An 18290-nucleotide genomic window follows, 5' to 3' on the forward strand; every position below is an offset into this window, starting at 1 on the left:
AACAGACCAAAAAGGTGGGGAGGGGACCTGGAGCAGCAGAGAGTACAACAGTGTTAATAGGGTACAATAGTCCACTAGAATCTAAATGGTTCTCAAAATGGGTCTCTGGGCGAGCAGCAGCAGTCTCACCAAAGATAGTGTTAGCATTTCAAATTCTCAGGCCTCTTCTACTTTGTTGGATCAGAAACTCAGGGTGGGAGTGCACAAGCTGTGCTTTAATGAGTCTTTCATGTGCTTCTAATGCCTATTCAAGTGTTTGACTTTTCGTATTAGGCAAAGAAGCTGGTGATAGGGCCGGGTGCGGCGGCTCATGCCTGTAATCCCAGCACTTTGGGAGGTTGAGGTGGACAGATCACCTCAGGTCAGGAGTTTGAGACTAGCCTGACCAACATGGTGAAAACGTGTCTCTACTACAAATACAAAAAAATTAGCCAGGCGTGGTGGCACCTGCCTGTAGTCCTGGCTACTCGGGAGGCTGAGGCAGGAGAATCACTTGAACCCAGGAGGTGGAGGTTGTAGTGAGCTGAGATCACGCCACTGCACTCCAGCCTGAACAACAGACCAAAACTTCATCTCAAAAAAAAAAAAAAAAAAAAAAAAAAAAAAAAGCTGATGATGCAAGAATATGGGGGACATTACTTTATCACCTCTACAGAGCTTGTAAAGGAAGAATTTATTAGGAGAAATCTGGAAATCTAAAACATGGGACACTGAATATCAATGCGTGCAAAATCAACATCTCTAAGTCAAACAAAATAGTAAGTTCTTCAAACATACTATGTTGTAATTAGTGACAATGATCATCAGGTTTGCAGAGTTACTTTTATTCCATAGAACCAATATTCCTGAATTGACATCTTCCTTCAACAAATATTTGTTCTGTGACATAATGAGCTTCGTAGTTCTGATATTTACCTCTCTAAGCCCAAGTTTCTATGTTTGTGAAACAGGAATGGTGGTAACATTCCTCTTTGGTGTCACTGTACCCTGGATCTTGGGAAGTACTCAGCAAGTGCTAGTTTTGATTTTCATCTCTATGAGCCTACCAGGTCCCAGGCACCATGGTGGGTTCTGAGAAATAAAATGCACAAGAAATAATCCTGGTCCCTAAGAGCCCATCATCTGGCAGGGGAGGTAGGTAAGACAGCTGACACAGCTCAGCATGGTAACTGCTTAGATGGAACACACACAGAAAAGGTGGTCTGGATTTCAAAGAATCGTGCTATAAAAACTTAAGAAATGTTTTGCTCCAGTGACTACAGGTTGAGAAATTTACCTAAGAAAATAGGAATAAATGCTTTTATATTAACAACAAAAATTAGGAATGAATCTAAGTTTTTAAAATTAGGGGCTGTGCGCAGTGGTTCACGCCTGTAATCCCAGCACTTTGGGATACCAAGGCGGTGGATCACATGAGGTCAGGAGTTCGAGACCAGCCTGACCAACATGGTGAAAACCCGTCTCTTCTAGAAATGCAATAAAAAATTAGCCAGGTATGGTGGTGCATGCCTGTAATCCCAGCTATTTACGAGGCTGAGGCAGGAGAATTGCTTGAATTTGGGAGAAGGAGGTTGCAGTGAGCCAAGATCACACCACTGCACTCCAGCCTGAGCAACAAGAGCAAAACGTTTGAAAAAATAAATAAATAAATAAAATAAAATTAAATAAAATTAGGAGCTTAACAAAATACATTATGGTCTAGCCATACAATGGAATGCCATATAGCCTCTAAACTGACAGGGTTGTATAGGGAAGCATTAATTCACATGAAGAGGTAGTCATAACAAGTTACTACCAAAAAAGGGAAATTACAAACCAATATATACAACAGCTTTATTTATTAAGTTAAAAAAAGCCTATGTATTGGGAAGAAAAAGTCTAAAAAAGACATTTAAAAAATCCCTCCTCTTCAAGTTACTAACATGGTAGGATTATGGGTTAAAATTTTTCATTATAGCTATTGCATTTTTTAAATTATACTTTTAAGTTCTGGGGTACATGTGCAGATTGTGCAGGACTGTTACATAGGTGTACACATGCTATGGTGGTTTGCTGCATCCATCTCCCCGTCACCTACATTAGGTATTTCTCCTAATGTTATCCCTCCCCAATTCCCCTACCCCCTGCTATCCCTCCCTTAACCTCCCTACCCCCAGAAGGCCCAGATGTATGATGTTCCTCTCCCTGTGTCCATGTGTTCTCATTGCTCAACACCCACTTATAAGTGAGAACATGTGGTGTTTGGTTTTCTGTTCTGGTGTCAGTTTGCTGAGAATGATGATTTCTAGCTTCATCCATGTCCCTGCATGGATGTCCCAGCTTCATCCATGTCCTTTTTTATGGCTGCATAATATTCCATGGTGTGTATGTGCCACATTTTCTTTATCCAGTCTTCCATCGATGGGCATTTGGGCTGGTTCCAAGTCTTTTCTAAACAGTGCCTCAATGAACATATGTGTGCATATGTCTTTATAATAGAAAAATTTATAATCCTTTGGGTATATACCCAGTAATGAGATTGCTGAGTCAAATGGTATTTCTAGTTCTAGAACCTTGAGGAATTACCACATTGTCTTCCACAATGATTGAACTAATTTACACTCCCACCAAGTGTAAAAGCATTCCTATTTCTCCACATCCTCTCTAGCACCTGTTGTTTCCTGATTTTTTAATGATCGCCATTCTAACTGGCATGAGATGGTATCTCAATGTGGTTTTGATTTGAATTTCTCTAATGACCAGTGATGATAAGCACTTTTTCATGTTTGTTGGCTGAATAAATGTCTTCTTTTGAAAAGTGTCTGTTCATACCCTTTGCCCACTTTTTGATTTTTTTTTTTCGTGTAAATTTGTTTAAGTTTTTTGTAGATTCTGGATATTAGCCCTTTGTCAGATGGGTAGATTGCAAAAAAATTTTCCCATCCTGTTGGTTGCTGGCTCACTCTAATGATTGTTTCTTTTGTGGTGCAGAAACTCATAAGTTTAATTAGATCCCATATGTTTATTTTGGCTTTTGTTGCCAAAGCTTTTGGTGTTTTAGTCATGAAGTCCTTGACAAACTGAGAGCCAAATCATAAGGGAACTCCCATTCACAATTGCAACAAAGAGAATAAAATACCTAGGAATACAACTAACAAGGGATATGAAGGATCTCTTCCAGGAGAACTACAAACCACTGCTCAAGTAAATAAGAGAGGACACAAACAGATGGAGAAACATGCTCATGGTTAGGAAAAACCAATATCATGAAAATCACCATACTGCCCAAAGTAATTTATAGATTCAATGCTATCCCCATCAAGCAACCATTCACCTTCTTCATACAACTGGAAAAAAACACCTTAAATTTCATATGGAATGAAAAAAGAGCCTGCATAGCCAAGACCATCCTAAGGGAAAAAAAAAAAAAGCTGAAGGCATCACGATTCCTGACTTCAAACTATAATACAAGGTTATAGTAATCAAAACAGCATGGTATTGGTACCTAAACAGACATATAGACCAATGCAACAGAACAGAGGCCTCAGAAGTAACACCACACATTTACAACCATCTGATCTTTGACAAACCTGGCAAAAACAAGCAATGGGTAAAGGATTCCCTGTTTAATAAACCGTGTTGGGAAAACTGACTAGCCATGTGCAGAAAGCTGAAACTGGACCCCTTCCTTACACCTTATACAAAAATTAACTCCAGATGGATTAAACATTTAAACATAAGACCTAACACCATAAAAACCCTAGAAGAAAACCTAGGCAATACCATGCATTTGTTTTTTAAGATGTAGCCTAGCTTGTCCCCCAGGCTGGAGTACAGTGGTGCAATCTTGGCTCACTGCAACCTCTGCCTCCTGGGTTTAGGCAATTATCCTGCCTCAGCCTCCTGAGTAGCTGGGACTACAGGAATGCACCACCACACCTGGCTAATTTTTGTATTTTTAGTGGAGACAGGGTTTCACCATGTTGGCTAGGATGATCTTGATCTCTTGACCTCATCATCTGCCTGCCTCAGCCTTCCAAAGTGCTGTGATTACAGGCGTGAGCCACCACGCCAGGCCTGCTATTACATTTAAAATTTTTCTACATTAAATAAATATTGTTCTATAATTAGAAAATATATTTTTAGGCCAGGTGTGGTGGCTCATGCCTGTAATTCCAGCACTTTGGGAGGCTGAGGTGGGAGAATCACCTGAGGTCGGGAGTTCGAGACCAGGCTGACCAACATGGAGAAACCCCACTTCTACTAAAAATACAAAATTAGCTGGGTGTAGTGGTGCATGCCTGTAATCCCAGCTACTTGGGAGGCTGAGGCAGTAGAATTGCTTGAACCTAGGAGACAAAGGTTGCAGTGAGCCGAGCTCATGCCATTGCCCTCCAGCCTGGGCAACAGGAGTGAAACTCCATCTCAATAGGAAAAAAAAAAAAAAAAGAAAGAAAAGAAAAAGTATTTTTAGTAGGTAGTAAGATACAGAAAAGCAGTTAGCAGAGCCAAAGCTGTAGAAAGCACAATCAGAATCAGGACCAAAAAGTCACTGGATTTTGGTGATTAGATGGTTCTAGGTGACCTTCAAAGAACAGTTTCAACAAAAGTGGGCATGGAATACCTACTAGACTGAACTGATGGGAGGGTAGGAAGTGGAAACACAGGGATTAAAATAATAGAAATAATAGACTATTCTTTCAAAATATTTGATGGCAAAGGGAAGCAGCAGCAAGATTTTTCTAGCCAGGGATAACAAAGTTTAGTTAGTTGGCTGGATATTAATTATTCATGACATTTTATAGGGGAAAAGAATACAAATTCATCACCTGAATCTTGAAATTATGATCTCCAACTTAATCTCCCACAAAATAAAATCCCTTATTCAGCATTAGTGATGGTGGAATGCAGCCCAGCCCCATTTTCAGCAGACTCAGATGACCCACAGTGCAGTTCTGCAATGTCATCCACTTCTTGGTAACTGGGTTTTTGTATCAGGTATTGTGCATTTTGCACATTGAGAAGGCACTAGTTGTGATAATAAAGAAAAGTAACAGTTCCTTTTTTGTGTGAAGTTATTATTCCCTAAAGTTCTGGAGGCATTAGAACTACACACTCCCAAAATGGTTTATCTTAAACACTATTTATCCATGATAAAAATAATCTATAAAAAACCTAGAGCTAGTATCATATTTATTTATTTGCTTAACAGAAAAAACACATAATCATGTATCATATTCACTGGTGAAACACTGGCAAATACTTTCTCCTACGAACAAAGCAAGTTTGTCCACTCTAATTGCTCTTATTTAACATCATCCTGAAGGTCATGGCTGATGCAATATGGCAATAAAAAGAAATGAGATATACAGAGTAGAATGGGAGAAATAAATCTATCTATTCTCAGATGACATGATTGTCTAAATAGAAAATCCCAAGGAATCTGTAAAAAAGATTCCAGAACTAATAAGTGAATTTAGCAAGGGTACAGAATGTGAACTTAATATATAAAAATCAGTTGTATTTCTATATCCTAGCAACAAGCAAATATCAAACAAAATTTAAAACCTGGCCGGGCACGGTGGCTCACGCCTGTAATCCCAGCACTTTGGGAGGCCGAGGCGGGTGGATCACGAGGTCCAGAGATCGAGACCACCCTGGTCAACATGGTGAAACCCCGTCTCTACTAAAAATACAAAAAAAAAAAACTAGCTGGGCTTGGTGGCGCGTGCCTGTAATCCCAGCTACTCAGGAGGCTGAGGCAGGAGAATTGCCTGAACCCAGGAGGCGGAGGTTGCGGTGAGCCAAGATCGCGCCATTGCACTCCAGCCTGGGTAACAAGAGCGAAACTCCGTCTCAAAAAAAAAAAAAAAAAAAAAAAATTTAAAACCTGTAATTATTAATTATATAAACAAAGTGGAAAATTGTAATTGAACTTTCTTAAAACCAGTGGATTAAGTAGCAAAGCATTGGTAAGGCTACAGGAGTTTGAACAATATAATTAAGGAATTGACTTACTAGATAAATATAAATTTTACTCCCTTACCCATAGAATAGCCAGTGTTTTCCAAGTTCACAATTTTTTAAAATGCTGCATACTAGGCAATAAAGGGAGTCTAAAATTTGTTCAAGGAATATCATTCAGTTGCATGGAATCATTTATAACAGCACCAAAAAATAGGAAATACATATAAATCTAATAACATATGTGGAAGATCTGTATACAAAACACCGATTAAAGAAATAAAAGAACACCTAAATAAATGGAAAGATACATTGTCTTCATGGACTAGAAGACTCAATATTATTATGATATCAATTTTTCCCAATTTGATATTTATTTTATTTTTGAGACAGTCTTGCTCTCTTGCCCATACTTGTGTGCTGCAGCATGATCTCACTGCAACCTCTGCCTCCCGGGTTCAAGCAATTCTCCTGCCTCAGCCTCCTGATTAGCTGTAATTACAGGTGCCTGCCACCACGCCTGGCTAATTTTTATGTTTTTAGTAGAGACAGGGTTTCACTATATTGGCCAGGCTGGTCTTGAACACCTGATCTCAAATTATCCAACTGCCTTGGCCTACCAAAGTGCTGAGATTACAGGCATGGGCCACCATGCATGGACCCCAATTTGATTTATAGAATCAGTGCAATCCCAATCAAAATCTCAGCAGGAATGTTATAGATATTGACATGCTGATTCTAAAATTTATTTTAAAAAGGAAAAAGAATTAGATAGCTAACACAATACAAAAAAAAAAAAAAAAAAAAAAAACAACAAAGCTGGAAAACTGACTCATACCACCTAGTTTTAAGACTAACTATAAAGCTACTATAATAAGGTAGTGTGTTATTGATGAAAGAATAAACATATTGATCTATGGAAAGACTAGAGTCCAGAAAGAGATTCACACAAATATGGTCAATTGATTTTTCAAAATTATACTTTAAGTTCTGGGGTACATGTCCAGAACATGCAGTTTGGTTACACAGTTATACACGTGCCATGGTGGTTTGCTGCATCCATCACCCTGTCATCTACGTTAGGCTATTTCTCTAATGCTATCCCTCCCCTAGTCTCCCACCCCATGACAGGCCCCAGTGTGTGATGTTCTCCTCCCTGTATCTATGTCTTCTTATTTTTCGATTTCCACTTATGTGTGAGAACATGTGATTTTTGGTTTTCTGTACTTGTGTTTGTTTGCTGAGAATGATGGTTTTCAGCTTTATCATGTTCCTGCAAAGGTCAAGAACTCATCCTTTTTTATTGCTGTATAGTATTCCATGGTGCATATGTGCCACTCTTTCTTTATCCAGTTTATCACTGATGAACATTTGGGTTGGTTCCAAGTCTTTGCTATTATGAACAGTGCTGCAATAAACATAAGCATGTGTCTTTATAATAGAACAATTTATAATCCTTTGGGTATATACCCAGTAGTGGGATTGCTGGGTCAAATGGTATTTCTAGTTCTAGATCCTTGAGGAATTGCCACACTATCTTCCACAGTGGCTGAACTAATTTACACTCCCACCAACAGTGTAAAAGCATTTCTATTTCTCCAAATCCTCTCCAGCATCTGTTGTCTCCTGATTTTTTAATCATCACCATTCTAACTGGCATGAGATAGCATCTCATTGCGGTTTTGATTTGGATTTCTCTAATGACCAGTGATGATGAGCTTTTTTCCATATGTTGTTGGTTGCATATATGTCTCTTTTTGAGAAGTGCCTGTTCATATCCTTTGCCCACTTTTTGATAGGGTTCCTTTTTTCCCCCATAAATTTGTTTAAGTTCTTTGTAGATTCTGGATATTAGCCCTTTGTCAGACAGGTAGATTGCAAAAATTTTCTCCCATTCTGTAGATTGCTTGTTCACTCTGATGGTAGTTTCTTTTGCTGTGCAGAAGCTCTTTAATTAGATCCCATTTGTCTATTTTGGCTTCTGTTGCCATTGCTTTTGGTGTTTTAGTCATGAAGTCCTTGCCCATGCCTATGTCCTGAATGGTATTGCCTAGGTTTTCTTCTAGGGTTTTTATGGTTTTAGGTCTTATATTTAAATCTTTAATCCATCTTGAGTTAATTTTCATATAAGCTGTCAAGAAGGGATCCAGTTTCAGCTTTCTGCATATGGCTAGCCAGTTTTCCCAACACCATTTACTAAATAGGGAATCCTTTCCCCATTGCTTGTTTTTGTCAGGTTTGTTAAAGATCAGATGGTCGTAGATATGTGGTGTTATTTCTGAGGCCTCTGTTTTGTTCCATTGGTCTATTTCTCTGTTTTGGTATCAATACCATGCTGTTTTGATTACTGTAGCCTTGTAGTATAGTTTGAAGTCAGGTAGTGTGATGACTCCAGCTTTGTATTTTTTTTTTTTTTTTTTATGCTTAGGGTTGTCTTGGCTATATGGGCTTTTTTTTGGGTCCATATGAAATTTAAAGTAGCTTTTTTTTTTCTTTTCTTCTAATTCCATGCAGAAAGTCAATGGTAGCTTAATGGGGATAGCATTAAATCTATAAATTACTCTGGGAAGTATGGTCATTTTCACAATATTGATTTTTCCTAACCATGAGCATGGAATGTTTTTCCACTTGTTTGTGTTCTCTCTTATTTTCTTGAGCAGTAGCTTGCAGTTCTCCTTGAAGAGGTCCTTTACATTCTTTGTTAGTTGTATTCCTAGGTATTTTACTCTCTTTGTAGCAATTGTAAATGGGAGTTCACTCATGATTTGGCTCTCTGTCTGTTATTGGTGTATGGAATGCTTGTGATTTTTGCACATTGATTTTGTATCCTGAGACTTTGCTGAAGTTGCTTATCAGTTTCAGGAGATTTGAGGCTGAGATGATGGGGTCTTCTAAATATACAATCATGTCATCTGCAAATAGAGACAATTTGACTTCCTCCTTTCCTACTTGAATACCCTTTATTTCTGGCCTGACTGGCGTGGCCAGAACTTCCAATACTATGTTGAATAAGAGTGGTAAGAGAGGGCATCCTTGTCTTGTACCAGTTTTCAAAGGGAATGCTTCCAGTTTTTGCCCATTCAGTATGATATTGTCTGTAGGTTTGTCATGAAAAGCTCTTGTTATTTTGAGATACGTTCCATCAACACCTAGTTTATTGAGAGTTTTTAGCATAAAGGGCTGCTGAATTTTGTTGGAGGCCGTAGCATTGATGGTCTTTACAATTTGGTATGTTTTTGCAGCAGCTGGTACTGGTTGTTTCTTTCCATGTTTATTGCTTCCTTCAGGCGCTCTTGTAAGGCAGGCCTGGTGGTGACAAAAATCTCTCAGCATTTGCTTGTCTGTAAAGGGTTTTATTTCTCCTGTGCTTATGAAGCTTAGTTTGGCTGGATATGAAATTCTGGGTTGAAATTCTTTTCTTTAAGAATGTTGCGGCCAGGCACGGTGGCTCAAGCCTGTAATCCCAGCACTTTGGGAGGCCGAGGTGGGTGGATCACGAGGTCAAGAGATCGAGACCATCCTGGTCAACACGGTGAAACCCTGTCTCTACTAAAAATGCAAAAAATTAGCTGGGCATGGTGGTGTGTGCCTGTAATCCCAGCTACTCAGGAGGCTGAGGCAGGAGAATTGCCTGAACCCAGGAGGCGGAGGTTGCGGTGAGCCGAGATCGCGCCATTGCACTCCAGCCTGGGTAACAAGAGTGAAACTCCATCTCAAAAAAAAAAAAAAAAAAAAAAAAAAAAAAGAATGTTGCATATTGCCCCTCCACCTCTCAACTTTTGGCTTGTAGGGTTTCTGCAGAGAGATCTGCTGTTATTCTAATGGGCTTTCCTTTGTGGGTAACCTGTCCTTTCTCTCTGCCCTTACCATTTTTTCTTTCATTTCAACTGTGGTGAATCTGATGATTATGTGTCTTCGGGTTGCTCTTCTCAAGGAGTATCTTTGTGGTGTTCTCTGTATTTCCTGAATTTGAATGTTAGCTTGTCTTGCTAGGTTGGGGAAATTCTCCTGGATAATATTGTGAAGAGTGTTTTCCAACTTGGTTTCATTCTCCCTGAAAGTGACAGGTACACTGATCAAATGTAGATGTAGTCTTTTCACATAATCTCATATTTCTTGAGGGCTTTGTTCATTTCTTTTCACTCGTTCTTTCTTTTCTTTTCTTTGTTTTTTTTTTTGAGACGGAGTCTTGCTCTGGCACCCAGGCTGGAGTGCAATAGTGTGATCTCTGCTCACCACAACCTCCACCTCCTGGGTTCAAGTGATTCTCCTGGCTTAGCCTCCCAAGTAGCTGGATTACAAGTGTGTGCCTCCATATCCAGCTAATTTTTTGTGTTTTTAGTAGAGACGGGGTTTCACCATGTTGGCCAGGCTGGTGAACAGATGGTGAACAGATCAGGAGCTCGAACTCCTGATCTCACGATCCACCTGCCTCAATCTCCCAAAGTGCTGGGATTACAGGTGTGAGCCACCAAGCCTGTCCTGTCTTCTCACTTTATTTCATCGTGTTGATCTTCAATCTCTGATATCCTTTCTTCTGGTTGATGGATTTGGCTACTGAAACGTGTATGCTTCATGAAGTTCTTATGCTGTGTTTTTAAGTTCCATCAGGTCATTTATGTTCTTCTCTAAATTGGGTATTCTAGTTAGTTAGCATTTCATCTAACCTTTTTTCAAGGTTCTTAGCTTGTTGCATTAGGTTAGAACATGCTCCTTTAGCTTAGAGAATTTTGTTATTACCCACCTTCTGAAGCCTGCTTCTGTCAATTCGTCAAACTCATTCTCCATCCAGTTTTGTTCCCTTGTTGGTGAGCAGTTGTGATCACCAGCAGGGGCTGCAGAACAGCAGAGATTGCTCCCTGTTCCATCCTCTGATAGCTTCATCCCAGAGGGGTACCTGCCAGATGCCAGCCAGAGCTTTCCTGCATGAGGTGTCTGTTAGCCCCTACTGGGAGGTGTCTCCCAGTCAGGATACATAGGGATTAGGGAGCCACTTGAGGAGGTAGTGTTTCTCTTATCAGAGCTCGAACATTTGCTGGAAGATCTGCTGCTTTCTTCAGAGCTGCCAGGCAGGAATGTTTAAGTCTGCTGAAACTGTACCCACAACGGCCCCTTTCCCAGGTGCTCTGTCCTAGGAAAATGGGGTTTTCTTTTTAAGTCCCTGATGGTCTGCTGCCTTTTTTCAGAGATGTCCTGCCCAGTGAGGAGGGAGTCTAGTGACATAATCTGCCTGCAGAGGCTTGCTGAGCTGCCATGGGTTCCACCCAGTTTGAACTTGGTGATTTCATTTACCCTGTGATGTTAAAACCTCCTACTTGAGCCTCAGCAATGGCAGATGCTCCTCCCCGCATTGAGCTAGAATGTCCCAAGTTGAGTGCAAACTGCTGTGCTGGCTGTGAGAATTTCAAGCCAGTGGATCTTAGCTTGCTGGTTTTCGTAGAGGTGGGACCCACCAAGCCAGATCACTTGGATCCCTGGCTTCAAGCCCCTTTCCAGAGTAGTGAATCATTCTGCCTTGCTGGTGTTCCAGGCACCACTGGGGTATGAAAAAAAAAAAAAAAAAACTGCCGCAGCTAGCTTAGTGTCTTCCCAAACAGCCACCCAGTTTTGTGCTGAAAACCCAGGGTCTTGCTGTTGTAGGCAACAGAGGGAATCTCTGGTCTGTGAGTTGTGAAGACCATAGGAAAAGCACAGTATCTTGGCCAAAATACAGGGGCCAGTCCCTAATGGCTTCCCTTGGCTAGGAGAGGGAGTTCCCTGGCCTCTTGTGTTTCCAGGCTAAGGCGACACCCTCCTTGGGCTGCACCCACTGTCCAACCAGTCCCAATGAGATGAAATTGATTTCTTAAGTAGTTTTAAGTGACAATAATTATATGTATTTATGAAGTATACATTCTAAAATGATTAAATCAAGCAAACATATCTGTCACCTCACCTACTTTTATTTTGCAGTGAGAACATTCACCTACTTTTACTTTGCAATGAGAACATTAAAAGTCTACTCTTTTGGCAATTTTGAAATACATAATACATTATTATTATTATTATTATTATTATTTTTTTTTTTTGAGACGGAGTTTCGCTCTTGTTACCCAGGCTGGAGTGCAATGGCACAATCTTGGCTCACCGCAACCTCCGCCTCCTGGGTTCAGGCAATTCTCCTGCCTCAGCTTCCTGAGTGGCAGGGATTACAGGCATGTGCCACCATGCCCAGCTAATTTTTTGCATTTTTATTAGAGACGGGGTTTCACCATGTTAACCAGGATGGTCTCGATCTTTTGACCTCATGATCCACCTGCCTCGGCCTCCCAAAGTGCTGGGATTACAGGCTTGAGCCACCGTGCCCGGCCTATTATTATTATTTTGAGAGAAGTCTTGCTCTGTTGCCCAGGCCTGGAGTGCTGTGGCATGATCTTGGTTGGCTCACTACAACCTCCGCCTCCCAGGTTCAAGTGATTCTCCTGCTTCAGCTTCTTCAGTAGCTGGGATTACAGGCACAAATGCCACCATGACTGGCTAATTTTTGTACAATACATTATTATTAACTACAGTCACTATGTGGTGCAGTAGCCCAGTAAAGCTTATTCCTCCTAACTTTGAAACTTTGTATCCTTTGATGGTCAGTTGATTTTTTTCTTTTCTTTTTTTTAAGCTTCTCATTGTCCAAACCTACTTGTTTTTCTTTTGTCAATTGATTTTTGACCAAGGCAGAAAGACAACTCAAGAAAGTATACTCTTTTCAACAAAAAGTGCTGGAATAATTGGATATCTTGTTGCAAAATAAAAAAAGAACCTGAACTATCCTTCATAACTTATACAAAAATCAACTCAAAACAGATCATAGATGTAAATTTAAAATGTAAAATTATAAAACTTCTAGAAGAAAACACAGGAGACAATTTTTTGCGGTCCTATGTTAAGAAACAGTTCTTGGGGTATGCCCCAAAAGCATCATCTATAAAAGAAAAACATTTTAAATGATCTATAGAAGAGAACCAAATTGGACTTCACAAAAATGAAGAACTATTGTTCTAAGAAAGATATTGTTCAGTAAATGAAAAGATAAGCTAAAGATACGCAGAAAATATCTGTAAATCTTATACTTAATAAAGGACTTACATACAGAATATATAAAGAACTCTAAAATTCAACAATAAGGAAAGCAACAATTCAAATGAAAATGAACAAAATCTTTGAACCCATTTCACCAGAGAAATATAAGGATGGTAAATAAGCACATGAAAAGATGCTCAAAATCATTAGTCACTAGGGAAATGGAAATGAAAACCACAATGATATACTACGCTTCAATTAGAATAGCTAAAACAAACAAGCAAACAAACATAATACAAAGTCCTGGTTAGTATGTGGAGCAATTGATTATATACTGCTGCTGGGACTTCAAAATGGCATAGTTATTTTAGAAAAGAGTTTGAGAACTTCTTATAAAGCTAATCATATACTTGTCACAAGACCAACAATCCTATCCCTGGGTATTCACTCAAGAAAAATGAAAGCTTATATGCATACAAAAACCTGTAAAGAAATGTTTTTAGTAGCTTTATTTACATCTTTCAAATGGTGAATGAATGAACTAGATACTACTCAGCATAGAAAAACTACTGATGCATGCAGTAACATGGATGAATCTCTCAAAGCATTATGCTAAGTGCAAGGGGCCAGTCTCAAAAGGCTGTACTGTGCTTGATTCCATTTATATGACATTCTAGAAAAGGCACAACTATAGTGATGAAGAACAGACCTATGGTTGCATTTATTAAGTACAGGGAAAGAGTTTGACTACAAATAGACAGCAAGATCAAATTTTTAAGTATTCAAAAAATCTTGATTGTGGGGGTGGTTACATGACTATGCATTTGCCAAACACACAGAACTGTAAATCAAAAAGAATAAATTGTATTCTATGTAAATTTAAAAATAAATAAATATTTTAAAATTACTGTTTGCCTGGTCCTGGTCTGCTTCTCACTGTTACTGTTACCTATTCTAAGACCACTGGTTCATCCCAGAATCACAGGCTTGTAAGGAGCTTAGTGGGGAACCGGTACAATTCCCAAGCCAATACAGAAAATTCCCTAGAGGTTTCCTGGGAGTTTCTGCTTGAAGATCATCAGCAAAGACAGAAAATCTCTATCTTCCAAAGCCTGCTTACAGTGGGCAGTTTTTGCTGTTAGCAAGTTATTTCTTTTATTAGCTAAAATTGGCTTCCTCACCATCAGCCCCTATTGGCCCTAGTACTATTCCCTGGAGCTACAGATACAAAGGCAGAGGCCATCTCCTACACCTTAGTGGTGGCAGAAGTACTGCATGGGTGGATAGCCTGAAGTCACTCAGAAGCCAAGGGGCTTGTATCTTCTGGACCAACCTCTCTGTGCAGTAGTCTGTAAAATGCTGGGTGACACTGAGCCATGAGAAGTCATCTGGTTTGGGTTGCAGCCCTAGAAATTCCTGGACTATACAGTGAAAATTCTCTGTAAAGAAAGGATATTACACTCTCAGGGCCCGTTCCTGAATGAAACTGGAAGGTGACAGTCTCAATTATTCTCTCCTTGATCAGAAAGTTACAGTGATGTTCATTCCTTTCCTGGCTTCATTATTGTCTGACCTCTAACTTCATGAAGAAAATCCACAAATCAATTTTGGCTCACAAGTAAGGGAAAAACCCCCTGAACAGGATTCAACTTAGCCAAGCTACAGCCCATCCCCACTAGAATCATGGCTTGGTCATCTAGGCCACCTGCCTAAGCAGAAGGGATCCATTCCAGAGAATGCTCTGAACACTGCAAGTGTCTTACCTGTTTGAAGTTGCCATTTTTTCTCTGCTCCCAGTCCATCATATCATGAAAGATGGGAATCATGATATTCCGCACTTCTGGCTGTGGGACAAGTGTCACACCCAGAAAAGGACCGATCATTCCCGGAATAAAGTGGATCTTATGTTCACCTGAACAACAAAACCCAACAGATATTAGTTTATGCCTTCTTTGCTCTTTCCATGGAAGATTCCCAAGTGGGGCCACAGCGCAAGCTATAATCTATACCGGAAGCTTCCAAGCACAGGGCAACCTTTCCCCTATGGTTTTCTGAGACACTCCCTTTCAACTTTTTAGAGTTCATAGATAAAACTGGCCTAGCCCAGTTAAAGCAAATGCACGACAATCACAAAACTGCTTTTCCAAAGAATTTCCTGAAAGGTCCCCCAACTACCTGAAAATCTCCCTGAGATGAAGGAACAGAGTTTGCTACTTTAAACAGAATGGGTTCCTGAGTAACTTATGAGTTTCTGAGTAACATTGTGGTCTATTTACAGTGTTTATTTAACAAGAAAAATCTACACATTTCTGCTTAAATACAACGCACTCTCCTTGGAGTTTCTAGCTCTAGCCCAGAGACATTTAAGTGATGAGGATATGCAGTCCCTGGTCTAGCCAGCAGAGGTCTAAAGTCCATGGGCCTTTTCACTGCCTATGTTCATGTATGCCAAAGAAGTCCTCCTCCTGAGCTAGTAGGAGCCTCCTGCACAGCCCTACCCTAACAGGCTAGCTTAGAGATTCTGTTTTTACCCACCCTGAACTCCCTTTGTGTTCATATTGCATTTCTGATGGTACCACTACACCTATATGGCTCAGCTCAACACTCAATTTCCTTAATGAGGCATATCCATGATAAGAGAGTGATGTGGGTTTTCCTCTCATTGGCCTGCCAATGAGAAGCCAGAGCCAGCCTTGTGGATGGTGGACTAGGATATTTCTTTTACTTGCAATGGTGAAACAGAATGAACCATCTTTCAGAGCTCTGCTCCCAGTTCGTCAGAGACTAAGGAGGAGATAAACTGTGGGTCTTTGCAACAATTGCAGCCAAGTAAACCCATTTCTTGGGGACCAGAGAATGTCATTTCCACCAAACGCAATGAGGCAGAAAAGGCTTTATCAGGCAAGTCAGGCATTTAAAATATTTTCCATTTTGAAAACCTGTCTAAGAAGCAAATGCTAGCCTTGAGGCTGGTTCTGCATATTACAATTTTGGTACTTGGTACAGTTGCCAGTCTCTTGCATTCCTAGGAATTTCAGAGTAGACGTCAGGGTTAAAATCCATATCCAAACTGTGCTGGATATAGGGAACCAGAGTGCTGGAAAGTCTGCTTGGGGAAATACATCCCCACTCATGAATAGAAGGCCCTCCTGCTGGCAGAAATAGCTTACATCTTGCTTGCTGCCTGTAGGTTAGTGGTGGAGGTGGTTAACAGAGGACTGAAGAGTTTATGACCATAATTCCTACAGCTTCAGAACCATGAACTCAGCTGAAAGCAAACTTCACTTGAAATAATAATAGTCGCATCTCTAGCATCCTGACAGGTCACTCAGAAATCTACAATATCACGGGATGCCCCACTCAGTCACCAGGGCAACCCAGAAATTCTACCAAAAACACTGATCTGACAAATTTAGATTGAAAGCAGTGGCTATTTTCAAAGCATTCAAAGCAGAAGCTGTGCAAGGAAGGGAAGCCAAAATTGATCTCACTCAGAGGTTGCAGTTCTCTTCTCATATGTTATTCATGCAATTGGTGGCAAGTATCTGATCTGGATGCACCAATACCAGAGATCTAAGAAATGTTTCAATCTTTATTAAAATTAATAGCCACCTTTGCTCATGTACTGGGTATCTCAGATCTAAGCTTTCGAGCCTGCAACATCCAGACAGGGAGGTGAAGAGCATGGAGGATCTTACAGGCATGGGTTCTCAAACTGTAAAAAAAATACTAGAGCCCCCCTCCTTTCTTCCTTTTGATTTTAGTTCCTAAAAAAAGGGATTGAGCATATGTACTACTGAGGTCGTATTTCTCAGCCAAACTCTCCTTGCCAAGGGCTTTATGCACATGTGCTACATCATCCATCTGAGGTGTTATGTGAAAGATATGTAAGGCTTTCCTGGGTCTGAATTAACATTCATAAAGCCTGGGAGACATTATTAGTCTTGTTACTTTCTATTTGGCTATGCAATATGTAGAAGGGAAGAATAGGGAGGAAAAAACCTACCCAAATTCTGCCACATGCTGAACAGTTCATAGGCCATCATTACACGCATGTCCCCATACCTAAGAACAGCAACACAGGAGCCAACCGTTAGTGGAAGAAGGTTCAGGAACACAGGGCTGCAAACTCATGAGGCCAGTACTTCAGCACTGTTTGTTTCTAATGCTTCCCAACATGCTAAGCCATTAGGCTCCCAGCTGAACTCCCACACTTGGCCCCCCTGGGAAACCACCCAGCTGAAAACCTTGTGGACTTCTGAAGGAGCCGCTCATGGAAACATAGCCCTATTTTGGCCAAGTGGTAGGGAGATGAACAGAAGACGTTTATCTTACTTATCTAGAATCTTCTTCCTTTTGGCTGAGGTGATAATTTCTAGCTGAAGGCTTGGCTGATTTATGAATAGAACTGCCAGGCTAAAATAAGAATTCCACACCTAGAGAGACAGAGAAAGAGAAAACGTGACAGTCTAAGAACTTAATCTTGTAGGGAGAGTTACTAAATACACACATGTAGCATAGAACCCATTTTATGATCTTAAGATCCTCATTTTTTTCCCCTTTAAATATCTTTGCAAACAGGAATTTGTTTTTCTTTTTTTCCCCCCTTAACTCCTTCTGAAGCCAATCGTGTTGATTCTGGACTAGAAAGCATACTCATGGAAGTTTGGCTACCGACACTTTCAACAGGGGTATCCCAAGTCATATTCTAATCATCATCAGGCTTGGAAGCTGTTTGATACTATGAATATACTAATAAAGCAAAAACAAGTAAGCTTGGTTTTGGTTTTCTAAGGTTATTTGCAATAATAGTGATGGATTTCAGGAGTGCCTACCTTAAAGTCAAAATCAGTCTCTGTGAAATTCTTGTGCAGTGCAGAGGACAGGTACTGGACAGTAGTGACTATAATACTGCAGTAAGGAAACAAGGAATTGGCAAAATTAAAAGACTAACAATCGCATATGATGGCTTAGCATCAGTTGTCTATATCCTGTGTGCAAACTTCTTGAGTAAAACACGTTCCCATTTAAGATGTGACTATAAAGGAAAGAGAAAATGGGACAAACTCTATAGAAAAAAACTCCACAGAAAACCAGTCTTGGAAAAATGCTCCACAGTTGGCAGGACAGCATAGGACATCAGTGGGTTCTAGACCTAGTTCTGCCATTACCTGGCCTTCATACTTCTCTCTGGGTTTCATTTTCCCTGCCTACAAAAGGTGGTAGGAGTTCGGTGGTTCTCCCAGTTCAGAATAGTTCTAGTATTTGGGGGACCTCTGGGTAATCGACAGATA

At 40.2% G+C, this 18290-nt stretch overlaps 1 protein-coding gene across 8 annotated transcripts in view; it reads right to left on the reverse strand.

Moving 5' to 3' along the window:
- Nucleotides 1-18290, reverse strand: part of DOCK3 (dedicator of cytokinesis 3) — a 656527-nt gene that overhangs the window by 49197 nt on the left and 589040 nt on the right. For all 8 annotated transcript variants that reach the window (XM_074403778.1, XM_074403777.1, XM_074403779.1 and 5 more), the window contains exons 29-32: nucleotides 17832-17907; nucleotides 17332-17432; nucleotides 17003-17061; nucleotides 14760-14908 (exon numbers count right to left, since the gene is read on the reverse strand). In XM_074403778.1, the coding sequence (XP_074259879.1) occupies nucleotides 14760-14908; nucleotides 17003-17061; nucleotides 17332-17432; nucleotides 17832-17907 (385 nt within the window). The remainder of the gene's footprint in view (nucleotides 1-14759; nucleotides 14909-17002; nucleotides 17062-17331; nucleotides 17433-17831; nucleotides 17908-18290) is intronic.

The sequence above is a fragment of the Saimiri boliviensis genome, chromosome 8, assembly GCF_048565385.1.
Source record: "Saimiri boliviensis isolate mSaiBol1 chromosome 8, mSaiBol1.pri, whole genome shotgun sequence".
Taxonomy (NCBI): domain Eukaryota; kingdom Metazoa; phylum Chordata; class Mammalia; order Primates; family Cebidae; genus Saimiri; species Saimiri boliviensis.